Raw genomic sequence first — 22389 nt, forward strand, 5'->3', positions numbered from 1 at the left:
TGAGGAATTCATAGTAAATTCCCGCCTGCTTCCCCTAGATGCTTCAAAGCACTGTTTTTTCACTTGCCAAGGGACTTTCAGCAGGCCGGAGATGAAGGACAGGCGCTGACGGGCACCACCGCTGCCCTCGGCTCGCTGCCCGGGAAACTGGAATCCAACACGACGAGGCTGCCGAAGTGCGCCCCGCAGCGCCGCCATGGCAGGAGCGGGCGCTCACCTCAGCCCGCGGCGCGGGCGGTGCCGGGGCCGGCCTCCCTCCTACGCCCGCCCTCACACACGCGGAGCGGCGCTGGGGCGGGCCCGCACGGCGCGCTCCCCGCGCCTCCTCCCGCTTTCCCAGCGGCCCGGCCCGGCCTCCCGATCCCGCGTGCGGTAAGTGGCACCCGCTGCCCGGCGGCGGGCGGAGCTCTGCCCTCCCTCGGCGCCGCCGCCCCGCGGGGCTCTGTGTCGGCCCGCCGCCTCCGCGCGGCTCCCGGCTGCCGGGCCAACTTCCGCGGGCCGCGGGCCTGCTCTCCCGCCCGAGCGGCGCTGCCCCAGGGAGCTGCCGGCCGCTTCCGGGCCGGTGCCGGGCCTGGCGCTGCCGCCCGCTCCGAGGCCGCCTTCCCGGCCCCGAGCCCCGCAGGGCCCAGCCCCGCGCTGCTGCTTCACCGCGTGTGCCCGCCGGCCGCGCTGAGTCGCCCTGTGTGACGGGGGCCGCGCTGTGAGCAGCCGCTCCGTGCTGCTCCGGGGGGACAGGCAGCCCAGTGCGCGTAGCAGGAGATCCATCTCTGTCCCTGGTGAAACTGCTGCACGGCCTCGCTCTGTGCAGAATCCGGCTTTTATGGAAACACCTGTTTGCGAGGGAAGGAGCTGAGGCAGCTGCTCAGCTGTCAGGAGAAGGCCAGACTTCTCCTGTAGTGACCAGCCACTGTGGGCGTTGCACGTTTCTTCCAGTCATGGCCCTCAGAACTCAGCCCCCAGAACACGGCCCTGGTCTCCATCAGGTGCAGGACGCAGTCTGCAAGTCTCTTGTGAGCGTGGGCAGTGTCCAGCAGCACTGGGACATCTATGGCCGACACTGAGTTCTTGTAACCATTTGTTATCATTTGTTGGCTATTTTACAAACAGCAGATTTGTCATTATCTCCTTGGCAGGTATTTCAGGGGATTTCAGTGTGCTCGCTTTGGTTTCATTTGCCACCCAGAGGGTCTCAGGAGCCATCTAGAAGCCTTGTCCCCGCCGGTGCTTTTCAGCCAGGGCTCTGTATGTTTAGAAGATACTGGAAGAATATGGAAATGCTGGTGAATTGCTTCTCTTGGATACAATTGCCTTACTTTTAAGAGAAGGTTTTTATTTGAGGACAAACTGAAATTATTGTGTCCTCCTTAAAGGTAGATTCCTTGATTATTTTACTTTCTTCTGCATGTTTTTTCACTCCTTGAATATAGCTTTCAGTTTATAAATCTCCGTATATCCTTTTTGCCCTTTCTTTAGCTTCCTTTTTCAGTCCTTCATTTCAAGCAAAGCATTTATGTTAGCTATACAATGGAAAGTCCCAACAACAAGATGAGCTGTGGCTAGCAGTAGCTGTCAGTTAACAACTCAGCAGAGGATGATTAATGACTTAGTCATGAGTCCTCCTTTAAAAACATATCCTTTAAAATTAAACAAAACTGCTGTCTAGCATTTGGAAAAATAATAAAGGACCTTGCTGCCATGTGGGCTCCTCAAGGTGTCCCTGCTCTGGAATGATGTGCCTTCTTCCAGGAGTGCATCTTCAGCCATCCCCTGCAGTGTCTCCTTCACAGTCCTCCCTGTATCCTCACACACTTTCTATTGTGCCTCCAGCTTGCTGTCTGCTCCCTTTCTTCGATATGCGTCAGCACTTCTAGAGAGGGGAATTCTGGCATGCGGTAGGTTTCGTCCATTGTGGAGGCAGCGGGAAGCAACTGTAACAGCCACAGGGCAGTTGATGATATCCTCGCAACATTAATTTTTTTGCTTGTTTCTTGTTGGTCTGCTCTGAAAGGTTGTCTTTTTTTGGTTTGTTTGTTTCCTCCTCTTGGAAAGCCTTCTCAAGAGAGTTAAATTTGCCTCTGTTTTTCAGACCTTGATGTTTGGGTTCTGCTGACAGAAAGGTGGTGGCTGAAGTTGCCGGTGAAGAGCCTGCTCCACCAGTGTAAGTAGTCATACTGTGTTCTCATAGATCATTTCACTTGCTTGTGTTTTGTTTGTCCCACTCGTCCAAGGATTTTGTTATCTTTTCCCTGTTACCTTTTGATCTGAATTATTGCCATGTTGAGCTCCGTATGGGATTGTGTGTGTTACAACAGATGCACATAGAAAAGAGGAAGAGGTTTTAGGCTTAGGAAAATCAAGCCATCCTCTCCCAATCCTTGCAAGGGGAATCAAGCCATCCTCTCTCAAACGTGGCAAGATGAAGTCTTGGTAGAACGAGAAGTAATTGAGAGTAGTTACGTTTAGCAGAAGACGTGGGAACAGAAAGCTTGATAGGCACTAAATTACTGTTGACAGCAGAGTCTGCATGGACAGGGCTGGATCCAGCTGTGATGGCAAAAGTGATGGTGGTAAAGGGATTGTGTAGTGTTGAATCCTGCTCTTCTGTAGTCTAATGTGCATGCTGCCTTTGGGTGGGCATTAAGTGCCTTTAACATCTCCTTTATTTCCAAGTCATGTTGTTTGAGCTGTAAAACACCTTTACTTGATGTTTAACTAAAAAAAAAATGCAGAAAGTTTATGGTTTCCTTGAACTGTTGCAGGGTGCACAGTCCTTGGAGTGAAGAGGCTATGTATTGATCTTGCTCTTAAGCAAACGAGGAAGTAAGCCATTCTTGCTTCTCAGGGCTTTCTATCCTACACTGTGCCTTAAATATGGAAACTGTAGAAATGAATAGCGTATCCTTGAAACGTCCTCATTCCGAGGATGATGCGGCTAATGCAGATGAAATTAAAAGACAGAAGATCTCAGAGAACTCAAAGACAGGAAGCAACTCTGAGCAGAGTGTTCAGACTGTAACAGAACAACCTGACAAATCTCTGCTTGAGGACGCAAAAAATGAAGTAATTCCCAATGAGGAAGGTGAGGAGCAAGATGAGGAGCTAGAGGACAGTGATGAAGATGGAGATCCAGAGAGCTTTGCAGACATGATGAAGCATGGACTGACAGAAAGCGATGTTGGCATAACTAAATTTGTTAGCTGTCATAAAGGATTTTCTGGAATCTTAAAAGAGAGGTAACTCTTTGTCTTGTTTTGTATGCTAATTTCCTGTGTTAGCAGCTGTTCTCTGTTTTCCTTTTCTAATTCATGGGATGCAGTTGGATTATGTGCGGCCATTTGGGAGGTTCATCAATTTCTTTTCATGATGCTATGATTGAAAGAAATGTTTAATTTGGCATCTTTCTGGATTGGTTTTGGTTTATTTTTCTTTCCTACCGAATGGAACCCTGGACAGGGAGGCTCAGTGTGGATAGAGGTAGATGATTACACTGATCTTTGCCATTTAACTTACTCTGTGGCAGCAGCATGCAGCATAAAACTTTGTGCGATACAGCTGCCTTTCACACAACTCTTCAGTGCTGATACAAGATGCGGTACATTATCCTAATACTGAAGCCATCCCTCTCCAGTTCTCCCTTGTTTTTCCCTGACTTTTGTGCTGCAGTATTTACATGTGTATATTGACAGATAGTCCATTAGGCTTTAAAGTATACTCCAATCAGTTGTAATGTAATTTACAAAACGTAAAAGGGAGCTTTATAATGCGGGGTATGGATCTTACATTATGTACTTAATAATAGGTTTGACTACTAGTAGCTTTTTTCCCCATAAAAATTCTGGTTTTTAATTTAAATACCTTTGAATAAAACTCTGAGTGCAAATACAAAAACTCTGAAGTGAAAATCGTTAGCAAGGCAGTTTTGTTTTACTCACCACCAAGTCCTTGGTTTTGAATACTAACTTCACATATAGATAATTTTATATAATAAAATATGTAATATGATATAAAATGAAATGTACTTTTGATGTATTAAATCTTTCTGTGCAGCACTGAACACTAGCATAAGCCTTCTCTGGTGAGCACAGTGTGTGCTGAAATGCCTTTTGGGAAATTTGCCAGTTTTCAAACTGAAGTGGCCAGAGGTAGCTGTGTGGTAGAAACGTTTGTGGACTGGCAGTTTTACTTTGATGCCAGTTTATAACACCTCTAATTAACTTAATCCCAGCAATTTTATGGTAACCATCACTAGCATGTCTAGACAGCTACAGATAATGAGAGAGAGGATACAGAACACTCTTAAGGAAGGAATTCTGCCAATAAGATGTATGGCTCCACAAAAGCACGGTGCATGTAGAAACATGGGCTTGGAGGGGTGCTGTAGAGACATTCCCATGGTGAAGTTTTTTTAAAAACTTTTAACATTCATACATTTATAAACTTATGTTTTTTTTTTTGTTACAAGTGGTTGCTACTTAAAAATAATGTAGCAGGTGCAACGTAGAGCGTCTCAACTCCTTTGAAGTTAGGATTTTTCATTGTTGGGCATAGTGACTCAATCCAAAACATGGTAGTCCATTTTTTTGTTGCTATGACAGAGGATGCAGAATAGCTTATTTTGGAAAGTGTTCTCTACAGCTGAACGTATGAAACAGAGCTCTATTCGTCCCGCTTTCCTTAGAGAATGGCTAACATGTATTTTGTCCAGCAGGTTGTTGGAAACTATACTGAACTCCTAACCTACAGTTAATGCATTTGTGTTTAAGTTGTAGCAAAGTAATAGTCTTAATTGTTAGCAGGTAACTACAGCACCTGCTGGATATCTGCAAACATCTACTTTGTTTAGTTATCTTACACTTTCTGCTTCTTGGTATATTCTGAGGGGTTGGAATAGGTACAGTTTTCTCATAGCTGAAGTTTCTTTTGCGGACCCTTGAATGAATTCTACAAACATACAGTTTCTTAGGAAAGGATTCTGTGATGTGGAATTTCTTTTTTTTAAGTGCAGTTTTCCTGTGCTTTTTTTCCCATCAGGTACTCAGACTTCGTTGTTCACGAAATAGGCAAAGATGGACGCGTGAGCCATTTGGATGACTTCACTGTTCCAGTGGATGATGAGGTAAATTGTGTGTTAAAGGTTCGGTAACAGCGAATGTGCAAAAACATGAAGAGAATGAAACTTGTTTCATGTGGGTTACTGGATGTTTGTTTTTCCCCCTTCGATATGTGTCAGGACCCGTCGGAAGAAACATTCACCGTTTTGTCAGATGAAGACAAACAGCGTTTAGAGGAGCTTCAGCTTCTTAAGAATAAGGAAACTAGTGTAGCCATAGAGGTAAAATGAATAAATGGTATGAAATTTGTGGGGAGGGAATAAGAGCGAGTGGAAATTATGACCTTTCTAATGCGTGTCAGGTATGAGAGCAGCTTGAACGTGATGTTGCAGCAGCTAATGCTGAAATGTTGCTAACTTAGGATGCAATTCTTTAAAGCATTACAGACACTCAAATTTATGCACGTGAGTAGTTATTTAGATTTCAGTGGGACACCTGAATTCAAACATGTCTTAATTTCTGCAGTGTTAACATTTTCTTGCAGTGTTTTGTTTCTCTGTCTAGCAGTGTTTTGTAAGATATTTATTTGAGAAGTATCAAAAAAACATCCATCCTGATAAAAAGATTATTTCAAAGGCCACTGTTTAGTAATTTAATAGAAAAGAGGCTAAACTTGGTATTCTGTAACAAGAAGTATAAACGAAGTACAAAATAAAGCTTCGTGTTTCTGAATAGTCAAATATTCCATATTTTTGAAGAACAGCTGCTGAATTTGAGTTAGATAATAGAATAGGATTAGGTCTGATCATTTCAAAGAAGCATTAACATATTAAGTAATCATAGAATCATAGAATGGTTTGGGTTTGGAAGAGACCTTTAAGATCATCTAGTTCCAAGCCCCTGCTGTAGGGAGGGACACCTCCCTCTAGAGCAGGTTGCTCAAAGCCCCATCCAGCCTGGCCTTGACTGCTTCCAGGGAGGGGGCATTCACAACCTCTCTGGGCAACCTGTGCCAGTGTCTCACCACCCTTGCAGTAAAGAATTTCTTCTTAATATCTAGTCTAAATCTGCCCTCTTCCAGTTTAAAGCCATTTCCCCTCATCCTGTTGCTGCATGCCCTTATAAAAAATTGCTCCCCGGCTTTCCTGTAGGCCCCCTTCAGGTACTGGAAGGCTGCTATAAGGTCCCCTCAGAGCCTTCTCTTCTCCAGGCTAGGTGATCTTAGGCTACGTAATCTCCAAGTAATCTTACCTTGTCATTTTTTTTTTCTTTTTCATGTAGAAATTTTTTTTTTGCCAGATTTGTTGCTAGAACAGGGAATTTTACTAAGGTCAAAATTGGGGAATTAGTCTTGAAAATTTTTGGCTTTCTGGGATTTGTAGGATTTTATTATTTTTCAAACTAATGATTAGGCCAGACTTTTTAAAGTGCACCTATTCAGTAGTTTGGTGTGATTCAATAGGTTTTTTTTAACCATGCAAAACTTTAAATCTGGAGGAGTCCTTTTCCTTTTGTGTTATTTAATTTTGTTTGTGCACGCCTGTGTTTCAACACAGGTCATTGAAGACACTAAAGAAAAAAGAACAGTTATCCACCAAGCTGTTAAATCTTTGTTTCCTGGACTGGAGACTAAAACAGAAGATCGAGACGGAAAAAAATACATTATTGCCTATCATGCTGCTGGGAAAAAAGCGCTGGCAAGTGAGTTTCAGTATCACAGCAGTTGGGTAAAGTAAATGCTAAAATAAATCTGAAAATTTAAAATAAAAAATTACATCATTAGAAAGTGCTTCACATGGAGTGTACATCCTAATGTAGTCTGGCTTGTTTGTACTGATACTGTGCATCTAAAATAACTAGAAACACAACAAGTATCTACAATTTAATTTTTTTACTCATTTTTCTTTCAAAATCATTAATCAAGTGCAATTATGTTAGAAGCAAGAGGATATTTTGCTATTACAATGAAAATAGGAAAAATAGAGGCTTTACTCTGTGTATTGTTCGAAGTGGGCTTTCATGAACTTGCCTGGAAATGTAAATGTGCATTGTGGTTGCAGCTGAAATGTACTCGGTGTAATCCTGAATTGAAAATTCATAACAAAATTCTCAGTGACTTGATTAGAGATGTTTTGTTTTCTCAGTTACTGTTTATATAGACATCATAGAAGAGTATTTACTGTGACCTTTAAGATAGTTTCAGTTATAAGGCTACTTCTGCTTTCAAGGCAAATTTTATTTTCAGAAGATTGTCTATACTGATTATAGTCACAGTTTTGGAGTAATAGAAGTAATGAAAGATTTTCAAAATGCAGTATTATCCACTTCTTCAGTCTTACCAAATCTTGTCTTACTTGTGGGAGATAAATTTGTGTGTTCTACATTTTTTTTTTAATGTTACTATTACTTTGTTCCTCCTGCAAGTTGGGAGAGTTGTCTAAATGCAGTTTTGGACACTTAACTGTTATTAAGATATTTAACTATTATTAAGATTTGATTTGAACTGATTGATTACTATTTCATTTCAACCTTTTGTAAGTGATGTAATATGTAAACCTAGCCCTTTCATTTTAAAGATGAAGGAGATGGAGAAAGGAAAAGACAAGGAAATAGGATAATTTAAAATTTGAAATAAGACCATCTCCGCATTCAATTTAGTTATTACTTCTAAGACTTTTATTAAGTGAGTGCAGGAATGCTGTACGTTTATTGGTACAAATTATAACATGTTGCGTATCTTGTTTAATCATTTAGAAAATGTGTATATTTGCATGCATTATGCATGGATATGTATACTTACCAGCACAAAATTCTCCTCAGCCAGTTTTCTCGTCCGTCAGTTTGTAATGTTTTTACCTTCACCTTTCCCTTCTGCTTGCATATATTCTTTAACCATTGTTACAGTTGAGTTCGTTTATTTATTCGGTCAGTCTGATTTAACAAATACCGTATAGAAGAATTCAAGTAATTTGGAATACATTGAAAAGAACTTAGTGATGTATCTCTAGGAGTAAAATATTATCTGGAGCACCATCTTGTGATGCCAAGGAGCATCATCTATCTAAACTTGGCCTCCTAAGTTGTGATGCCACAGCCACCTGTGCACGTTGGTGGAGATGTGTGCAGTTTCAGTGGGTGTGTGTAAGTGCTAATGAATGCGAGTTTTGACTGCAAGTTGCTTTTAGTCAGGATTGTGTGTCTTCCATGTTTATATAGCCACCAACACTTCTCAGTCCTGAGTGGGTTCCCCAGGCAGAAACACTTCAGAAATGTGTAACACTTAGCTGAGAGATATCTGATTACTTTTGTTTGTAATGTAAACAATTAGCAAAAATAGCTTCCTAAAATCTTAAAATTAGAAGTTACTTCGTGTCTATAGTAAGTTCACACCCAAGATACTTTAAATTGTCAGTAAATTGCTGTTCCATCATCGTTCACAAATGAAGTTTGTTGTGTCTCCGATCGAAGCTTTCCATATGTTCACCGTTTGCCTCTGCACGATTCCATTGCATAACTGTCTAAATTGCTGTCATCCACCACCTAACTGTTGGATGCTCTAAAGCATAAACAACCCCATAACCATAAACCTGCATGTTCACCTTTAAAAACCCTTTGACAGTCTAAAAATTAAATGCTACTCTTTTGTGCTCTTTATGCTATGCATTGGGACAGAGGTCAGAACTGCAACAGGTAAGAGATGTTGACATTTCATGCTAACAAAATGAAATGCCAACCATTATGACCTCCTAAATTGTGATAAGACTGGCCAAACTAGTTACAGTTCTAAAACAAAACGAAGTTAAACCCAAAACAATCTACATACAAGTAGTGTTTAAAATTCCCAGAAACAGCCAAGAATTGGGCATGTGCTACTGCTTTTTTTGCTAGTGCAGGATAGTCAGTAGCCATTCAGTGCAGAAAAGATCTGCCCGTGATAAGTGATGTGAATTATCAGGATTGATGATACTGTTTGAAATCTATGGTAGATTTCCCTTTGATTTCTTTAAGCCTAAACTTTACCCTTCAGCATTCTATTTCAAAACCCAATTTCCAGATTTATACAACTTTATGTATCATACATCCTGATCTTAACAAAGAGCTTCTAGCCTTCAAGTTGCAGGAAAAGATTTGGAAAAAGGCTTGGAAATATGATTTTACTGTGAAATATGTAACATGACTCTGGAAAATAGCAATAAGGAACGCAGGCTACCCTTCCAGCCCATCTTCTTGATTGAATACCTTGATGTATTGGGTGAGGAATGGTTAAATACTGGGACTATAGCTACAGCCTTCCAGTAATCAGCACGGCAGGCAGTGTGGGGACAGGCACCCTGTGGCTGTCATGCCCAGAGCTGGGGAGTGTCTTGGTGTATTGTGTAGAGAACTTTTAGTCTAATCCTGATAAGGGTTCCCTTCTTGGAGGGTGTCGCAATGACTGTGTGCAAGATAGATTGGTTAAATAAGAAGACCTGTTCTGGAGGGAGAAGACTTTCCTTGTGAACTGCTCTGTTTTCCTCTCGTCTCTTTTATTAATGAGTTCTTCATGGAGGTATCTTGCTCTTCAAGCTAAATGCAGGATTTCGCTGAGTGTGCTTAAGAACAGTGGTGGCTCACAAGTAGACCAGCAGCAGCGTGAGATCTCAACAGGCTTTTGACTGAATTTATGTTCTAGCAAACTGTATGGTGTCTGCAGTGGAGGACTTTGCTTAAGATTCGATGCTACAAGGCAGTCATTGGAATAATTTTTAAGTGATTAAAAACTGCGTGTATAGTATTTCAAACTATAGCATGAGAAATTTTAAGAGAAGTATTTGTGTAGATGGTACTTTCTTTAAAAAAAAAGGCAAGAAGAGCTGTCTTTTGGTAAAAAGTTTAATGAAGCTTAAACATATTTACTGTCTGCATACTAAATAATAATAATAAATAATACTGTAGTCTTCATACGAACAGTTCTCCAGTGGTCCTCATCTTTTAATTAGACGCTAGATGAAATTTAGAGTGGCTTTTATTTTACTGGCTGAAAGTCGGAATAATGATAAAGTTTTTGAAGAGCTTAATCGGATGAGATGGCACTCAAGTGACATGGGGATCTTTTTTAGCTAGTTTCATGACAAGGAACTCACCGGTTCATTCGAGCCTTTCTAGGTTACAGGATTGATTAAACAGAAATTTACATTTACAATTTACAGTGGAAGGGGAGAATGTACTTTTCAGTGTGCTTTGTGGCTTTTACTGTCAATATTTAATTTTTCTTTTTTTTTAAAGCAGATGGAAATGATCAGAAACTGATTATTGTGTATTTGTTTTAAATGAAGCTGCAATGGCAACCGTATTCATTGAAATAGTTAAAAAGAGACGCTTTTAACACTTTAACCTTTTGTTTTTAAAGATCCAAGAAAACACTCTTGGCCAAAATCCAGGGGAAGCTACTGCCATTTTGTACTGTACAAGGAGAACAAGGATACTATGGATGCCATTAATGTCCTATCAAAATTTTTAAGGTAAGACTGTTGTTTCTGTCAACTTGTCTAGCATGCAGACTTCCCTCTGCCTGTTTCGTGTTAACGTAAATGTAATGCCTGGGGGTAATGTAAGAGCAACACAAGTGGTTACTGTTGTCTACTCTTTACTCAAAGTTTTTTCTTTAAAAAAGAAAAAAAAAAGTTTTTTTTTTTTTTTTTTTTTTAGAATATCGAATTTGTAACTTTAAGTTTCAGAAGGAGAGGGCCAAGTGATCTCAAGTAATTTAAAAGACTCTACCATTATTTCAATGGCAAAGAAGCCTGCAATTCAAATGGGCTGATTGGAGAAAGGCAAGGTGGCCCATAGCCTCAATTAAAATAACTTAAAAGCTATTTGTTTCAAGTGTGTGCATATATATATATGTATATGTATATATATGTATATGTATACATAAAAGTATGTTATGAGCATGTGTCATATACTGTTGTGATATTATGTTAATTTGTTCCTAAGCACTGATTGATAATCTGTAGTTCTGTGTATTAATTTCTCTAGACAAACACAGTCTAAGTTCCTTTCAGCCCGTCAAGTGCAGCAACAAGAAGATTTGTAAAAGGCATGATGGGAACATAATGAATTACAGATGAAAGATTTTTAAATTTGGTCAATTCAGTGATTTATTGCCTGCTTTTTCACTCCTCTTCATTGTTTCTGTCCCAAAGTAAATGTTTGTGCTTCAGCCTCTATGCCATGCAATACTAGTATTTCTACATAAGAAGAGACTATTGCAGGTGTAGTTTGGTGGAAATATATACGCAGTGGCAATCCTGCTACCATCTGGTGCCCACTGATGGAATAACTGGAAACAGAGGGAAGGAAAGGAAATTTTCTTCTTGAGGAGAGAAATGGAACAATCTTTAAATTAACTTCCTATATTCTCACATAATGTGCAGGCATATTACTCAAGCAGACATGCTATTGGAAGTTTAAGGAAGAAATGAATGTGTTGTGAATTATTTATTTTTTTGATAGTGATTACTACACCTTTGTGAACTGAGTGCATTTATGTAAGGAAGTGTTTGAAGTCTTGTAGTTCGAAAGCATAGTTGTGCTAGAAGTGAATCTGTCTGGAAGGTTTCCCTGTGTTTTACGTACTTAGAGATAACTTAGGTAATGTCACACATATTCAGGAGTGTGAAATTGCATTTTCTTTCCCGGAACTAGGCTGCATCTACCTATATATGTGTATGTTCTATTTTTAATATAAAATTCATATTTTTCATATAAAATAGTAATTCTAGGTGATCATGCTGAAAACTATGTCAAATCTCTGTCTGCTGTCATAGTTTTAATATCTTTCACTGTTGCCTTTAAGAGTGAAGCCAAACATATTTTCTTACATGGGAACTAAAGACAAAAGGGCTATAACAGTTCAAGAAATTGCTGTTCTTAGGTAAGTGAATTGCACTGGAGTGTTTGCACGCGTATCACTTGACTACCTCACTAAAATCCTAAGACTCAGTACGCACCTAATGAGTGGCAGATTCATGTCCTGATCTTGCTAAGTACTGGAGCCACATGTTAATGAAGATTCTACAATCCCTTTTTTTATTCCGTGGTGATTGCTAATATTTTCCATCAGTAGTGTCCTGAGTCAGAGGCTGGGCACATGTGAATATACATACCAGGCTGAGGCAGTGGCCCAACTTGCCTCTATGTGCTCCTACACTACGTGACCCTCATGCAACAGCAGCAAAGCAGAATGACAGCGATGGAAATTGTTTCATTTCCATCCTGGCCTTTGTTTCCCCTTCCTCCAGTTGCAATCCTGTTTCCTTTCTCACTGAACTTTCAGAACAGCTCCAGAGAAGGCTAACCACTGCCTTTTCCCATCTGGGAGTAGCCAGAAGGGTAGGAAAAAGACAGGAAATTTTTCCTGCCTTAATCTACTCCCATAATGAAATTTATTTTGGCATACTCCAAGATAATTACATGGTTCCTAGGCACTTGAAATTAGCGCTACATCAGTAACTGAGGATGCCTCACAGCCATGTATTACAATATCTGTTTAGCTGCTAGAATATTCTGCCTCTGTTGCTTTTTACAGCTCTTTCAGAACCATTCTCCTCAAGAGGAGGAATTCGGAGGTTTAAATGCCAGAAACTTGATCAAGTCCTTCTTAAAAGGAACTCATTCGCTACTTCATTGTTGGTAGTTTTTCTCCCAGTGGTTTGCATGTGCATACGCTTGCACATATAAAGGGAATTATTAATTTGTGAATCATGTGAGAAGCCTCAGATTTTAATTTCTGAAAGCAGGCTTACCTATCGGTGGGCAATTAACTGAACTTGTGTAGCCATCTCAGGTCCTGTTCTGTTTCCTTTTAACATTGCGTCCAAGAGCTCAGCCTGTTGTAAGCATGGGCAGCTTACGAGCAAGGAACCTGCTGATTCTGGTGGTGTTCAGTAGCGTTCAGTACCAAACTCTCCTGTAGAGCACTGGAGGCAGGTGGAGTGGGGAAGGAGAGCTTACTGATCTGAGGCACTCTGAGCTGAGTGCACTGGCCGTACTGTTTGATAAACTTACCTATTTTGGTGTAAGTTTTAGTAGAAGTGTCAAAGAGCCAGCTCTGTGATGCAAAGAACAGGACATTTTTCTCAAAACGCTAACAAGAAAAGTGACAGAAATCAGTGACAGGTTAGACTTCATGCTCCTTCGTTTCCACTGAGCTTACACAGTTGCTAATTACTCAATTAAGATTGTGCTGTCTTGAGTACATTCACAGTGTAAAGAAGAGTTACGCTTGTGGTGTAGGGTATGTTATACTTCAATATTACAACTTTTTTTTGAGCGCATACACTAACATAAATATGAAGACAGTATGAACAGTTTTGTCACAGTACATGTTTTGTCTTGAATAAGCAGGCCTTAAGAATTATCTTTTCTTTTAGACGTCACGTAAAAATTCTTTGACTAAAAAGGCAGAAACATGACTCACTGCTTTTTGTTTTGAAATGATGGCATTGTTATATTTCTTTAACTTGCCTGCTTTTCTAAACAGGATGGTCACTGTTGGTCTGTTTCTTTTTTTTCAGAATCACTGCACAAAGACTCGCTCATTTGAATAAATGCTTGATGAACTTTAAATTAGGAAATTTCAGTTACAAGAATCATCCTCTGAAATTAGGAGAACTGCAAGGGAACCATTTCACTGTTGTTCTCAGGTAATGTGTTAGTATTTAGATAATTCTGTTAGGGTGGTATGTTTTGTTTTATTTTCTTATCCTCTCAAACAGGAAAGAGATACAGTCATCTGTTTTTACAGCAAAGAAGAAAGATCCTATTGGCATGGAAGTTATTGAATTTGATACGTGTTGGATAATGTTAATGGAGCTTTATTATTTTGGGGATCCTAAAATAGTGTAAGCCCTTTAAAAAGGTTAAGAAAAGTTATAGACAGGTTTTTTTTGTTTGTTTGTTTAATGCTAGAAATATAACAGGAACTGATGACCAGATAGAGCAAGCAATGAACTCGCTCAGGGAAATTGGATTCATTAATTACTATGGAATGCAAAGATTTGGAACCACAGCTGTTCCTACATATCAAATTGGCAGGTAGGTGGTGTTTCCATCCTTTTTTTTTTCCTCTTAATCTCTATAACTTAATTTATTTCTTGAAAGGCTTTTCTATCCTGTTGCATGTGCCGATTTTGATTTTAGATTCATGAGAGAACTTGTTTTTATCTTGCTTCAGCAGGTATTTTGCATAACGCCACTACTTTTAATATTGCATAAACCTGATACCTATTTTGTTGAGTTTGCTAAATTATAAAATATATTTAGTAAGTTCTTAATACACTTTCCTGTTTGGATCTTAGAGCTATTCTACAGAACAACTGGAATGAAGTAATGGATTTGATATTAAAACCACGACCAGGAGGTAAGGACTGAGAAATACATAAAGTGTTCCTTTCCCTCCCCCCCCCCAAAGAATTGTATCTTGAGGAATAACCATTTCTAGATTCTGATTCTTTTCATTTGAAAGGGCATTTGGGAGGACAGCTTTGCTTAGCTTCTGAAATTTAAACTTCAGCCAGTTTAGCAAGTGAGAAGTCTTCAGGTTCTCAGCCTTTCTGTTTCTTTTGGCTTACTGTGCAGTTTCTTGCAGTGGATATGGAAAGGGATCTGCATACTAAAACACAATCTGTTTGGACTGCACTTGGAGCACTCCAACCTCAAATATTCAGTGATTCTGTTAATCTCTGCCGTTACTGTGACTGAAATATTAATTTTTCAACTCTTTTAACAAAAGATTGGATTAATTTTTGTGTGTGTAGTTAAAATATTTTTATTTTGCATCCTTGTTCTAGCTGAGAAGGGATACTTAGTAAAATGCAGAGAAGAATGGGCAAAGACTAAAGATCCAGCAGCAGCTCTCAAAAAACTACCTGTAAAAAGGTGCGTGGAAGGACAGCTTCTACGCGGACTGTTAAAGTATGGAATGAAGAACATAATCTCTGCATTTGGCATAGTGAGTGTAAAAGTGCTGTGGGGTATTTACTGGAATAAACATATTCTTTTTATGATATCACAGTGAATTTGAAATACATTCATCAGGCTTCTGTTAGTCTAAATTTGTGTAAAATCTTTACATTTATCCTAGCTTTTTTGCTTGACGTACTGCTGCATAGTAATGTGTGACATTAATTGGTGTATACATCATGAGCTCTCCCATTTATACTACAGTCTCTTTAAGTTGGAAACCATACAGTTATGTTCAGTAGCTGTGTATAATACGGATCTGAGAATGGTGCAGAAAATCAGAGTTTTCCCTGTTAGTTTAAAAGTATAAATCAAACTGACAGAGTGCTAATGAAGCAGTACTGTATAGAGGTGGTGGATTCACTGTCACTTTTAAGTACTGTAATTAAGAAGAAATCTTTGGAGAAAATACCTCATAACCAGCAAATTATTGGGCCTAGGATAGGAGCTGATAAATAATTTCTTGTTTATGATGAGGATAATTAGACTAACACTGCCTTAACATCTGCAAAGTTTACTTAAGCATTTCAGGAGCTCGAGTATGAATTCAGCGTTTTATAACAGCTTTGTGGCTTTGAGCTGTTCAATTAAAAAAAAAAAAAAGGTGTAGCTTCTCAGTTTTAATTTAAACACTTTTTTGTGTGTGTATGGATTTCAAATGTACAAAGGCATTATTTCTTTACATACCCTTTTTCCAAATTGCAAATATTTTTTTTTAAAAGTCTGTATACCAAGAAATTATTTTGCTAGGTCTGTTGCTGGAGAAGGTAATGCTTCAAATGTATGCATTTTTGGGCTATGATTAAAAGAAAGTCCGAAAAATACATATTTCTAATTTCTTCACTTTTTTTTTAACCTCCAGATACCAAGAAATAATCGTTTAATGTATATTCATAGCTACCAGAGTTATGTGTGGAACAATATGGTGAGCAAGAGAATAGAAGAATATGGGCTTAAAGCTGTACCAGGAGATCTCACACTTAAAGGAGGTAAAGGAGGATGTTGCGAATGCTTTAGTCACAGGAAACCTTATTTACATTGGTAAACGTGTCCCAGCCTGGGACCCCCAGTACAGGAAGGATGTGGAACTGTTGGAGCGGGTCCAGAGGAGGGCCACGAAGATGTCTGAAGGGCTGCAGCACCTCTCCAGTGAAGAAGGGTTGAGGACGTTGGGCTTGTTTAGCCTGTAGAAGAGAAGGCTCTGGGGAGACCTCATTGTGGCCTTCCAGTACTTGAAGGGGGTTTAAAAGCAGAAGAGGGGACTGACTTTTTATACAGTCTGATAGTGGTAGGGCAAGGGGGAATGGCTTTAAACCAAAAGAGGGTAGACTTAGGTTAGATGTTAGGAAGAAATTTTTTACTCAGAGTGTGGTGAGGTGCTAGAACAGGTTGCCCAGAGAGACTGTGGATGCCCCATCTGTGGAGGCATTCAGGACCAAGTTGGATGTGATCCTGGGCAGCCTGACCTAGTGGCTGGCAACCCTGCTCATGGATGGGAGGTTAGAAGTAGGTGGTCTTTAACGTTCCCTCCCACCCAGGCCATTATGTGATAGCGTCTAATAAAGCAGAGACTCAATCAAAGCTTTGTTTACTTGAATTTTCACTGACATTTTGATGCAATGAGAGCATATGCAGTACTTCTCCTTCATGTAAGCCTGATGTCTGGCTAGGAGATTGTTCATCTAGCAGTCTTTGTGTCATTCAGCTTTAAAAGTCATTGGAAACTAGGCCGTGATTCTGCTTGTAATACCCTTGAAGACTTATTTCTTTTCCTTGAAATATTGTCTATTAGTGGAGATAAAAATGCAGTGGTTACTCTCCCCCACAATAGGCTTGTTTTAATCAAATGATTCATTGAAAATTTGGCTAATCTAGCTGTAACTAGAGTCTCTTTCTTTTTCTGTCCTGACTGTAGCCACAGCTGTACACATTGAAGAAGGAGATGTTCATAACTACACCATCCACGATGTAGTGATGCCATTACCTGGATTTGATGTTATATATCCAAAGCATAAAAGTAAGTCTGTTAATTTACATAATGACTGTGAAGCTGTAGATCTGCTTTAAGATAGCTCTTAAAAGAAGATGAAATCTACACAGCCTTCCTGACTGTTAAAAATCAACTGTTTCAGAGCTGTGCTCTAGTAGTAGATATGCTACTGTCAGCCTCTCCCATTTTGATAATATCTTACATGGTAGTTTGTTTCATTCAATATATATCTGTTTCATATTTCTATTTAACAAATAGCTTTTCCTGAAGGCTTCTACTGAGGCAAAATGATTTATCATGGCAAAAGGAAAAAAAGTAGTGAAAAGCTCATTAAAGAGTATATGCATTTAATTTTGTAAAATTAGGAAACAAGCCAAACTTACAGAATATGTAACCCAAAAACTTGAAGTTGGGAAGAAAAAACAGATCTGGTTTAATTAAATGTTAACACATGTTTTCATCTTTCAGCTCTTGTATAGAAAGTGTATTGCATCAAAATTGTTTTTAATTGAATAAATTCAGCAATTCATTTGGAGAACTGTGTTGTTAGTAAGGGACAGTCATAGAACCATTTCTATGATTGATTGACTTCTGTGACCTCAGGAGACCGTCTGGTATTCAGGCCAACTTCTTCAGGGCTTTGTCCTGTCAGGGCTGAATTTTCCAAGGACAAATAGTGTCTCAGGTCTCCTCTGAATCTTCTCTAAGCTAAAGAAGCCCTGTTCTTTCAGATTGTCCACACAAGGTATGTGATACAACTCTTGGCCATTTGAGTGGCCCTCAGTTGTACTCATTCTAGTTCATTAGAACCTACTTTGTACTCACACCTGCAACTGGACACGCTGTTCCAAGTGGAATTTAATAAGAGCCCAGTAAGGGGCAGTAATTGTTTTTCTTGGTGTAGCTACAGGCTACATTCCTGTTGACACAGCCTACTATACTCTTAGATTTTGTTGCTGTGAGCCTCCTTTCCCCTGGGACTCCGAAGTAACTGTCAGTAAAGTTGCTCTCTAGTCTTTTATCATCACAAGGAGTTAATCATTCCTAGGTGCTCTCCTGGGGTGCATTAAAAAGAGCGTGGCCAACAGGTTGAGGGAGGTGATCCTCCCCTCTGCTCTGCCCTGGTGAGGGCACATCTGGAGTACTGTGTTTCCAGCTCTGGGCTACCCAGTTCAGAAAAGACAGGGATCTCCTAGGAGGAGTCTAGCATTGGCCACAAAGATGATTAAGGGCCTGGAGCATCTCCTGTATGAGGAAGGGATGAGTAACCTGGGTCTGTTCAGTCTGAGGCAAATAAGACTGAGGGGGAATCTGGCTAATGTTTATAGATCTCTAAAGGGAGGTGGGAGGCAAATGGATGAAGCCAGGCTCTCCTCGGTGGCGTGTAGTGATAGGACAAGGAGCAGTGGCCTAAAGCTTGGAGCATAGGAAGTTCCATTCAAACATGCAGAAGAACTATTTTTACAGTAAGGCTGACAGATCACTGGAACAGGTTTCCCAGAGAGGCTGTGGAGTCTTCTTCTATGGAGAAATTCAAGACCTGTTTGGACACCTACCTGTGTGACCTACTGGTAGGGTATCTGCTTTAGCAGGGGGGTTGGACTTGGTGATCTCTTGAGGTCCCTTCCAACCCCTATGATTCTGTGATACTGTGGTACAAGGACTTTGTCCTTAACAAATTTCATGAGTTCATCTTGGCCCAGTCATCTAGCCTCTGCCTAGGTCCATCTGAATGGCAGTCCTGCCCTTGAGATTGTTGACTGCTCCCTTAGCTTGATCTTGTCCACAGACATGGTGGGGGGTGAATTCCAGCTCCTCCTTCCCACAAGAAGGCTAATTTATTCTGGTTGGGACTTCCCTGGTTATGCTGGTAATTGTGCTGTAAAACTAGAGCATTTTAACTGCAATGTATTCTTATGTTTCCATTGCTGCCCCATCTGTCCTAGGTGTATATACATACACCCTTTCTTGGGGATATGAGACTGTAATAGTTACTCATTGTTTTGGCAGTGTCAGAGCTACTTAATGATACCTTTTGCTAAGTTTTTCAGATGGCTTTCCTAACTCTTTCAGTCTCTGCTTTTTCAAAGACAGAGAACAAGCAGTAGTTCGGCCGTTTCTGGTCTTTTTTTTTTTTTCCAAACTCCATATATCTGAGATTAGTTTTCTGAAGTTTAGATAATTGGAAAGTGTATGTAAGATGCTAGTGAAATGTTAGTAAATTATTTTCTGAGTTTTGTTTTCAGCTTAAATTTTGATTTGTTAGGAAAGATTCTTTCTTGGTTACTTGCCTCTATTAACCAGTTTGTATAAGAAAGTATTGTAGTTAATAAAGTTTGTACTAAATAATGTTAAACTTTTGTCTTACGTTTAACCCTTATACTCTGACAACTATTAGAATACACATAAAGGAGGGAGTGCTCTATGAAAACAGCCCATTTCAATCAGCTGCACTATGTTCTCTGATTAAATATCTTCTTCCAGTTGGAGAAGCCTACAAGGAAATGCTAGTAGCTGACAATCTTGACATCAACAACATGAGGCATAAAATCAGAGACTATTCACTTTCTGGAGCATACAGAAAGATTATCATCCGACCTCAGAATGTCAGTTGGTAAGTAGGAGGACAAAGGAACTTGCATGTGAATTGAGAGCATAGACTATATGTGGGATGACTAAGTAAGAACCTAATTAACCTACAACATACAGACGTAGAACGAAGCATAGGTAGGGAGAAATCTTTGCGCATTTTTCTCACATTTTTCACACAGTTGAAGTTGAATCATAGTCTTATTTCTTCACTGGTCCTTTGGTTTTGTAATGTATTAGTGTCAAGACATCTGTCTAGTTGCTACCCTCCTTTGCAAGGGCTTGCCTAAACACTGCGTAATTATTCAAGTTGATGGTGAAAGCATGATAGATAATATTCAAAACAGTTATTTTTTGTAATCCTGGTATGAGAAAGTTGGTCTCCAATCAACAGTGTCGGTCAGAAAGGTTTCTGTCACATAAATGTACTACATCATTATTATTAGTGACAACCACCTAGTTGTCACATAGCAACTGAATAAATACCTTTTAAACAGGTGACTGTAAAAATGTTCAGAGAAACTTATCACTAATACACTGAAAAAAAATAGAGGGTTTGGAAGGGAGACAAAATTCAAATATTTGAATTTTACCTCAATTACTACCAATATTTAAAGCTTACCTTCTTCCCAGTTGCTTTTCAGCCTAGTCATTGCATATTGAATAGTTTTTATTACATGAATACACTGAAAATGCTTAAGTAGATATTCTAAAAGTTTTAGAGAGGTTTCTTCAAAATGGAAAGAAAAATAAAAGCCTTCAAGTATTCTCAGAGTTGACAACATTCTCTCCATAATTTCATAAACTATACTTCTTGTATAGCTGGAAATCCTGATACTCCATGGGAGGAAAGAGATGAATTATGCAAAGAAATGTCTCACTAGTTCATTATTTTGTGATAATCTTTATCACAACAGAGGCAAGTTTTGTACATAAAGCTTTATCAGTTATTGCAAGTACCATCTTACCTAATTTAATAGATAATTCCATCTCAGTTGTATTGTTGTAACTGCAGAATTTGAATAATTGTAATAATAAATCCTATGTATGTTACATAGGGAAGTCGTTGCATATGATGATCCTAGAATCCCGTTATTTACAACAGATTTGGATAAGCTGGAAGGAAAACCTTTACCAGTTCTTCCTACAGGTAAATTAGTGTGTTTGCTGATCTTTGCAAAACTGAAGGTTGATCTGACTGTTGCTTTAAACTGCTACCTGTTGAAAGTTCTTTAAAAGAGCTTCATTTAATAACACTGCTAAACAATGGTACTGAAACTATCCAAATTAGGTGTGTAAATAAGGACCCTTATTTCTCAAGAGTGTGAGCAATTGTTCCAGCAATCTGTATTGGTTGTTACGTTTTCTTACAGACCTCTGTACCATCAAATAAACATCTAGCAATAAATCTATGGGATGCATAAAAAAGTCGAAGTGAGCCACAAATTATTTGTATGCTTGAGTGTATATCTGTGCTGAGCATAACAGACCACTCAGATACTTAACAGAATTCAATGTAAATCTTTCAAGTAACTTTGATCACAAGGTCTTTTGACAGTACTTCCCAGAAAAAAAAAAAAGAAGAGAGGGTAGGAATTCAGTCTAACAGAACTGACCATCTCATTTCTGATGAACACTTAGAATATCACTTCCTGCTGAAAGAAAATGTTAAATATTAGTTGTTTTACAAAATTCTGCTTTGCACGTGAATTGCAGACCTGGGTGCAGTGGTAAAGGCTGTTGTATGGGCGTAGGGATGGTGGTGGAAAACTTTGGTCCAGTTTGTATGGTACTCAGAATAAGCATTACTTATGTTCTTTACTTTCTTTTTGCTTTGTCTCTCCTCTTACGATAGATGGTAAATTCCGGGCACTGAAGATGGAGTTCTCCCTTCCCCCATCCACTTACGCTACTATGGCAATTCGAGAAGTTTTGAAAATGGACACAAGCATAAAGAACCAAACACAGCTGAATACTACCTGGTTACGCTGAATGAACTGCTAGCATGGCCTAGATTTTAACGTGTATAAAGTGTTTTCCTACTTATGTTCTGTACAAATCTTTAAAGGGTGGTAGTAAGAGATTTGTATTTTTTTAAGTTTTTATTAGTGCAAGCATTTAAATTAAGTAGTTATTAGCAAGATGCTGGTTGTAATGTAATACAGGCCTTAGTGACTGGTGCTTTTTAACTAACGGACCACGAGGTTGCTTGAGCTGTGTTGCTGCATCTGTGAGAAGCGGGCTTATAGCTCCAGACCTGGACAAACGTTCATCTTGCTCTCTTTCGGTGAGCAGTGAATGTTTTTGATCAACTCAGCACACCTTGAAGTCTCTTCAAGTGTATTAAATTACAGATTTAGGAAAATTAGTTCCAGCTGAATGAAGATACTGATGGTATTTGCTTCCAAGAAGCTGCTGCAGTCAGCAAGGCTGGCTGTGTGCTGTCACAAGGCACAGCTGTTTTTATTAGCCAAGGTCTTCTTCTGTGGAAAATGTGTGCATTTTCCAGCTTTGCCACTACCTGTGCCAAGAAGAGGTACTGGGAATAAGTTAACCAGGAAGAACTGTGTGTCAGTCCGTAGTGCCTCGCTCTGTCCTGGCTGAGCCAGGCTGCTGCTGGGAGACAGAGCGAGGCTGTTCTACAGCGGCAGCTGTGCTGCGTTTTCAACAATTCTAAGCCAAATCGGGAATTCGTGCTGCTTGTGTGAATAAAAGCCCGCAAACGGAAGGTGGTCCCTGCTCCGTGCGCTCTGA

At 39.6% G+C, this 22389-nt stretch overlaps 1 protein-coding gene across 2 annotated transcripts; it reads left to right on the forward strand.

Annotated features, from left to right (window-relative positions):
• PUS7 (pseudouridylate synthase 7 (putative)) lies at positions 255 to 22363 on the forward strand. Of its 2 annotated transcripts, none has more exons than XM_021384567.1 (18): positions 255 to 372; positions 1134 to 1370; positions 2087 to 2158; positions 2760 to 3233; positions 5032 to 5116; positions 5231 to 5332; positions 6608 to 6752; positions 10441 to 10552; positions 11890 to 11967; positions 13610 to 13738; positions 14004 to 14129; positions 14393 to 14454; positions 14885 to 15045; positions 15919 to 16045; positions 16972 to 17073; positions 19531 to 19660; positions 20694 to 20785; positions 21491 to 22363. In XM_021384567.1, exons 4-18 carry the CDS (start codon positions 2872 to 2874, stop codon positions 21625 to 21627), a joined length of 1950 nt encoding a protein of 649 aa, XP_021240242.1. In that variant the 5' UTR covers positions 255 to 372; positions 1134 to 1370; positions 2087 to 2158; positions 2760 to 2871; the 3' UTR covers positions 21628 to 22363. The 2 variants fall into 2 exon arrangements, with proteins under 2 accessions (XP_021240242.1, XP_021240243.1); XM_021384568.1 differs by having other exon boundaries at positions 1134 to 1280.

Source organism: Numida meleagris, chromosome 1 (genome assembly GCF_002078875.1).
Source record: "Numida meleagris isolate 19003 breed g44 Domestic line chromosome 1, NumMel1.0, whole genome shotgun sequence".
NCBI lineage: Eukaryota > Metazoa > Chordata > Aves > Galliformes > Numididae > Numida > Numida meleagris.